Source organism: Bison bison, unplaced genomic scaffold, assembly GCF_000754665.1.
Source record: "Bison bison bison isolate TAMUID 2011002044 unplaced genomic scaffold, Bison_UMD1.0 scf7180017864456, whole genome shotgun sequence".
Classification (NCBI taxonomy): Eukaryota; Metazoa; Chordata; class Mammalia; order Artiodactyla; family Bovidae; genus Bison; species Bison bison.
In genome coordinates this window covers 28,560,180-28,567,075 of record NW_011495018.1, presented here as the reverse complement: position 1 = coordinate 28,567,075, position 6,896 = coordinate 28,560,180, and the positions used below count along the sequence as shown (strand labels likewise).

Here is a 6,896-nt window from a genome sequence, read left to right as displayed (position 1 = left end):
CTGAGCCTGGGACTTGCAGAGGCAACTCTGAGAGACCCACATGGTCAGGAAGCCTTGGGTTGCCCTCCAACCAAAGGCATCAAAGAACCGAGACCCAGAAGAAAGAGGTTTCTGGACTGGTCCAGTAACTGGGCTGTGGGACCAGCCCGAAGAGGGCAGCATAAGTAGCCAGAATGAGAGGCCTCAGTTATGATGGCTGGGCCAGCTCTGACCTCAGGAGATCTGCTGCCTCTGGGCTTGGGCTCTGCTCAGAGTGGTGGGATGCCAATCTCACTGGTGCACCTCTGAGAACTCACCCCTCCACCCACACAGGCCAATTCTCTTACCCTGCTTTGAATGACCTGCTCTACCACTGCCATGGCATGACCTGGTCTTCCTTCCTCACAGGCTCGTCCTTCTGACACAGCACCTGCTGCTTCTCCTCCTGCCCAGAGTTCGAGTTCTGCTCAAACTAGAGTTCTGCTCTAGGTTTGTAGCTTCCCTTCCCCACAATCCCAGTTCATCTCCCTTTAGGCCTGGTCTTCCAAGGTTGGCAGCCTCTCCCTGGACCTCAGTCTCCTGGGCTCTTTTGCAACATCTGAACTCAGCACCTTCTGCTCAGCACCTTCACAGCTTTCTAACTAAATATCCCAAAATGAACACTTTGTTTCAGATTGCAAATGACAACACCAGCTTTGTGGTGCCCCACCCCACCCACCCCGCCCCCACACAACATACCCCCACCTTGGACCCTGGCAGTTGCTCTTTTCTTGCATCTTCTGGAGTCTGATACTCAGAACTAGAGCAGGCATCTCTGACCTGTCTCCCCCACACACCAAGGCACACAGAAAGGTACTTTTTAAAGGACCCACTGAATCCATGATTAGCTCCAGTCCTAGCAGAGTCATCATTTCTGACCCAGAGATGGCCTGGGGAAGTGTTACCATCAACTTCGATTAAGAGTCCATGACCGAGAGGCCCTAAGACCAGTTAAGAACCCCTTCTTGCCCTTTTCTCTGTTTCTGTTCTCCCAGGAAAGCCCCTCCAGTAACAGGTGTGGATCCTTAGGTGGAAGCGAAGCTCCAGTCAGAGCTGCTGCCTGACTCGCTGCGGGTCTCAGCCACTTGCCACCTGGGGCAGCACAGGGGGAGGGGCCTGACCCCAGCAGGGCCCACTCTCCAACACACGTTTTTAATTCAATTAAATAAATATTTCAGTCATTTAATAGCAACTAGTATACAACCAGGAGAAGGCAATGGCACCCCACTCCAGTACTCTTGCCCGGAAAATCCCACGGATGGAGGAGCCTGGTAGGCCGCAGTCCATGGGGTTGCTGAGGGTCAGACATGACTGAGCGACTTCACTTTCACTTTTCACTTTCATGCATTGAAGAAGGAAATGGCAACCCACTCCAGTGTTCTTGCCTGGAGAATCCCAGGGACGGGGGAGCCTGGTGGCCTGCCGTCTCTGGGGTCGCACAGAGTCGGACATGACTGAAGTGACTTAGCAGCAGCAGCAGCAGCAGTATATAACCATCCTCCACTGACACCTGCTCTTGAAAGACCTGACCTAAAGTTCCAGTCCCTTTCCTCTCTGCCCCCACCTAGGGGTACAGTGGAGCCCGACAGTCTAGCAGTCTTGCCCTGCAGCTGCTGGGGTCCCAGGAGTGCCTCTGAGGGATGAGAAAAGGCCCCCCACCCTCAGGAAACCCCCCCGCCGCCAGAATCCCAGTCTAGGCCACTCACCAGCCTAGGTGAGAGTGAAGAAGTCAGACACCACAGCTGAGTGGAATACAAAAATAGAGCCTCTCTTTTGTTTAAAAAAAAACCAAAACAACAACAGAAAAAAACCCAACAGCAAACAATTATCCACAACTAGAGCCCGGGGCTCTCCCGGCTCCTCCCCAGCCTTCAGTAGCGCAGACCTCCTCCTGCAAAGAGGAAGCCTGGGCGGGGAGCGGCGGGGAGGGGCCGGCAGGGCCTATCGGGGCTCAGGGGCCCAAGTCCTCTGGCTGCCGCGCAGGCTGCGCGTGAAGGGCGGGTAGTTGAGGAACTCGAAGCGCAGGCTCTGCTCGGTGGTGTGGTGGCCGCGGGGCAGCCGCTTCATGAAGTGGACTTCGCGCTGGTGCTGCCGGGTCTTGGAGCCCTTGCGGGGTCGGCCTTTGCGGGTGAAAGCCATGTACCAGCCCTCGTACTTGGCGTTCTGCAGGGCCGTGTAATTGTTCTCCAGCACGATCTCCGTGAACACGCAGTCCTTGCCTTTGCCGTTGCTCTGCAGGGTGGGGGGCAGACACGGTGTCACCCGGCTCTGTCCGGAGCCCCCTCCCATCCTAGGCAGAGGGCAGGCGGCCCCAGACAGCAGGTGGGCACCCCAGCAGATGGCAGGGTGGGCACCCGCTCTCTAATCCCTCACAACTCACAGCCCACCCGGCAACTTCCTGTCCTCCTGGGTAGCAGTGACACATGGCTGTCTACAGAGGGGCTGGGCCCCAACACAGAGGGGCAGAGAGGGGGCCCAGCCCCTGCCCACCCTGGCCTCCTGCCCACCAGTCTGGCCCAAGCTGCTAGCACCCGTTTCCCCACCTGCCCACCTCAGCCATCTCAGGACGCTAACCTGCAGCCCCAGGGCCACCACCCTATGGAGGAGGGAAGGCTGGTGAGGAGATGCTGAGCCCCGGGCCCCAGAAGCCAGGGAAGCGGGGAGCTCGAGGCTGGAGAGGAGCCGTGACTAATGGGGCCATTTCAGAGCTCGGCTGAGGGGCTGGGCCCTCGGCTTACTGAACATTCCAAATGCTGGTACCATGTAATTGGACATAATAGCAAAGCAATTTGGTGATTTGTTAAAAAGATATATGGAATTTACCGACACCCCCTCCCCAGCCCCTTCCCTAGCCTTCCTTCTTCCTCCTTTGCCTTTATAGCTTTTCATCTCTCAGTTACCTCCTCCCTCACCTCCTCCACCCCCCACCCAATCATTAGGTAACCCCAAGGTGGCCCTCTGCCTCTCTGCCCACCTAGTTGGTATCCTGGAGGAGCTCAGCCAGCCCAGCCTGCTCCCCAGGCCCCAGCCAGTCCCTCCCTTCTTTCTAGGACCTCACCTTGGCAATCAATTTTCCCTTCTTGTTCATGCAGATGTAGAGGCCTGTCTCAGCTCCTCGTACTCGAACCCGGCTCCCGAAGGTGTCTGTCTCCACGATGAGCTTTGCTGTCAGGAAAGGTTGGGGTGGGGTGGGGGTGGTTATTGGCAGCTTCCTGACCTCCAGTGCTCCATGTCCCTACCCCAGCTGGCCCATCCCAGAAGCAGCTGCTCCAAGGGCCAGATGCCCAGGCTGTGGGCTCCAACCACTAATATGCTGTGCAACCCTGGAAAGGTCAAGTCCCCTTTCTGGGCTTCAGGCCCCTAGCCTGGGTTTACAGAGGGGGAATGGATGAGATCATGGTGTCTGAACTGGTTTATGCAGAGGGGCCATCAAACTGAAGACCCTCTTTTATAATCAGACAGCAATGATTTTTGTGTTGAGGCTTCAAGTAAAATTTAATTTGACTAGAATTCCACTACCAATCAAAAGATCTATGAGGATTCTTCCAGTTCAAAATATTATATGCACGTGCCTCACAGGTTATTACAAACATCCAGGTGCAGTGGTGACCTCCACTCCTGAGGTCAAACATAAAAGCACTCTCTCTTGCTTCTGATACCTCGGGTTCCAACCCACAGCCTTGACCACCCCCCGACACCCTCCACCCCAACCCACTCCACCCCACCCCACATCTTCCACCCTCCACCCCGGCTCTGCTGCAAAGGTGACAGGGATGAGGACAGCTCTCCCTCCACACACAGCCCATGGCTGGCTGCTTTCCTAGAAACTCAGACACCAGCTAGGAGGATACTGTCTCTTCCCCATACTTCCCAGTCACTCCAGACCCCAGCTCCAGTGTTCAGAAATCAGTAATTCAATAGTCTTTTCTCTTGCACCCCCTCTAGCAGCACTGGGCTTCTTACCCCAGTGAGCAAACACTTTCTGTAGGGGAGGAGAAGAGAAAATCATGTGTGCTTGCCTCTCACTCAAGAGCCAGGAGACAGGGAGCTGAATCCTGTGCCTTCTTACCCCTTCCCTTAGACAGCCAGCTTGCCACAGAAGCCCTGGCCCCTGCCCACTCTCTGTACAACTCCTCCCTTTGAGAGTGAGGACCGACTTAGCTGTTTGGGATGGAACCAAAGGGGCTAGGTCTCCTGCCCTCCCTCCTTCAGCCTTCTCCCTCCTTGACAAAGAAGTCTGGTGACTCCCAGGGCTACCTCCCAGCTTATTCTGACAAGGTGGCACCTTCTCTGACCCTGAAACTAATGGGAGGTGATGGGCACAGGTCAGCAAGGCAGCCCTCACAGCCCAGCCTGTGACTGCCTGCCTCCCTTTGCAGAAGCATAGAGCTGGGACCCAGTAGCCAAGTCCCCAGTCTGGCTCCAAGTCAGCCAGGGAAATGCAGCTGTCACCTCCCCTCCCACCCAGCTCCTCTTGGATCCAGCCAGTCTGCCCATCCCTTTCCTGTTCTGCTTTTCAGGGCAAGGAGCAGCTATTTTTTAAGGGCTAAGAAGGACATCAACTGGAGAAGAGGGGAGTCTGCCAAACAAGGCAGACAGGAATGGAGCCCTCTGTCCCTTCCTGGGACCCATAAGGAAGCCCCTGAGACTTCTCTGCCATTCTCCCCAGATTCTACCTGTCCTGGCTATACACCCTAAGCCTCTGCTCTTGGGCCCTCCAGCTCCTGCTCCTGCCCACCAGGCAGGGACCAGGGAACCTGGGAAGCCTCATATAATTGTAAGAATAGAAGTGGGCATCAGACTTCTGATGTCTGAAGATGAATCCCCCCATGACCAGCTTAGCGTCTTCTTCGCTCCCCAAACCCGGAGGATGCTGGACCATTTGCTCCAATGGAGCAAACCCAGGAGGAGCCAGGCATTCATTCCCTTTCCTTGGAAGCTGAGAAGGGCAACGAGCAGCCAGTTTGAAGGGACAAAGGGGCGGCAGGCTGGCCCTGCCAGCCCAGCAGGGGAGCTCGGCCACCGGGCAGGCCACCCCCACCCCCACTGCAGAAAGCCCCCACTCTCCTTCCTGGATGGAGCTGGGGAGCTGGGGCGGCAGTTTACAGCGGCTTTCCCGACCGGGCTTTTGGAAAGCTTAACATTTTCAAACCTATTCTTCCACCCCAGTGACAGATTTATCCCAGGAAAATTATGTCTCCTTCTCCAGCTTTGAAGGGAAGTCAGCTACGTCGATGCAGAAAAAATGCAGCGAGACATACTCGATCCCCCAAACTGGCTCGAGAAGAGGAGAAAGTATTCAGGAAATGTTAAAAAAGGTGAAAGTAAGAAGAGTTTTAATCGCTCTGCCAGACGCGGGGGTCTCTCCAGAGATTCATAGAGAACAATCTTGAACCTCTTTTTTAACATTTACAGACTTGCAACTCCTTTCAAACTCCACATCTGAAAAAAAGGCTCGTTCTTTTTCTGTTTTATATCATTCTTCATCTTTCTTCTTAGCTCTTAAAATGCTTCACCTTTTTATTACATTTTAATAGAGTCTTCCCCTCTCCTTTCATGCTTGTTTAACTTGGTCATTATTTAAAGGTTTTTAAACTCACAATAATCGCTCTCTAAAAACAACACCAGCCGCCCAGAGGACTTGCTTTTCTCTTGGTACATCCAGGACTCTGGAAATTGGCCTTGTTTCAAGGCAGGAATATTGAATGTTTTAGAAATCAATCAGTCCTCAGCCTCTCCACCCCACAGTAGCTCCCTGTACTCACCACCCCACCGGGAGCCAGGAGCCCCGCTCTGACCAACCGCTTGGGTTCCTGGACAAGTGAAGTGGGGAAGGCCCCTTTCCTAGCCTAGTCCCCATGTGTAATTGACCCTCCTGATCAAAGTATTTAAGGTTCGCAGTACACTGCCCCCCAAACCTGGGAGAGTTGAGGGGATTTCTCTCCCTTCTCTTTCCCACTCTGCTTTTGTGGGCCCTGGTGACATATCCTCTTTCAAGAGCTTCCCTTAAACCTGGGCCCCCTCCCCCTGAACCCTCTGCCTCCACCTGCAGTGGGGAGGGGTATGAGAGGGGGAGGTGGAAAGGGAGATTCCTGGCTTCATTCATCTGCTGGGCAGGGAAAGGGCACCTATGGGCCAAGTACTCCCCAGGGTCCCTTCCCCAGCCCTCTCTTCTCCAGCTGACCCCCAAGATGCTTTGTCGGCTTAACTCCTTCCCTTCTGAGCTGGGGAGCCTGCAGGCCTCAGCTCAGCGCAGATGCGACTGCTGGGTCCCGTCACAGCAGGCCAGCCTGGGGAGGAGGGGCGCGCCCCGCAGACTACCTTAACCCCAGTGCAGTGTAGCTCCTTACCGAAGGGGTCCCCGTCTTCTGCCATGGCGTTGATGCGCTTGTTGGCCAGGACCTGCACGTGCTTCCCGCTGGTGCGGCTGTAGAGTTGGTAGGTCCGGATGAGACGGCGGCTGAGCTGATCTGTCACCAGGCTCTGCTCCCTCACATGCTGTGTAAAATTAGGTGAGGACTGAACAGTTACCTTTAGGAAATTGAAAAATACACAACACGCCATTATAATGCTACCCTGCCCAGGGGCCCGAGTGGCCCCCATCACCCGGCACCTCCCTCCACTGCCCCAGGCAGCCGGCAGGGGCTGGGGTCCCCCCAACATGCCAGTTCGGACCACCCCCACCCTACCCAAGGAAGTCGGACAGACCCAGTCTAGTATGGATGCGCCCGGGATGGGGAAGGATCTGGACCCACCTGTTGGGAAACACCCTGGGACTCCCGGCCAGCTCGGAACAGGGAAGCGAGCTCCCTGCCCAACGCAGGCCCCCCGCCCGGGCCTTCCTAGAAGAGCAGGGCGCTTTTAAGTCGGGAGGCAGA

At 55.6% G+C, this 6,896-nt stretch overlaps 1 protein-coding gene across 1 annotated transcript in view; it reads right to left on the bottom strand.

Annotated features, from left to right (window-relative positions):
- Window positions 1-1,959: 1,959 nt before the first annotated feature.
- FGF8 (fibroblast growth factor 8 (androgen-induced)) overlaps window positions 1,960-6,896 on the bottom strand; it is a 6,506-nt gene continuing 1,569 nt past the window's right edge. The window contains exons 2-5 of the mRNA XM_010859605.1: window positions 6,774-6,860; window positions 6,369-6,549; window positions 3,077-3,183; window positions 1,960-2,250 (exon numbers count right to left, since the gene is read on the bottom strand). Of these exons, the coding sequence (XP_010857907.1) occupies window positions 1,960-2,250; window positions 3,077-3,183; window positions 6,369-6,549; window positions 6,774-6,860 (666 nt within the window). The remainder of the gene's footprint in view (window positions 2,251-3,076; window positions 3,184-6,368; window positions 6,550-6,773; window positions 6,861-6,896) is intronic.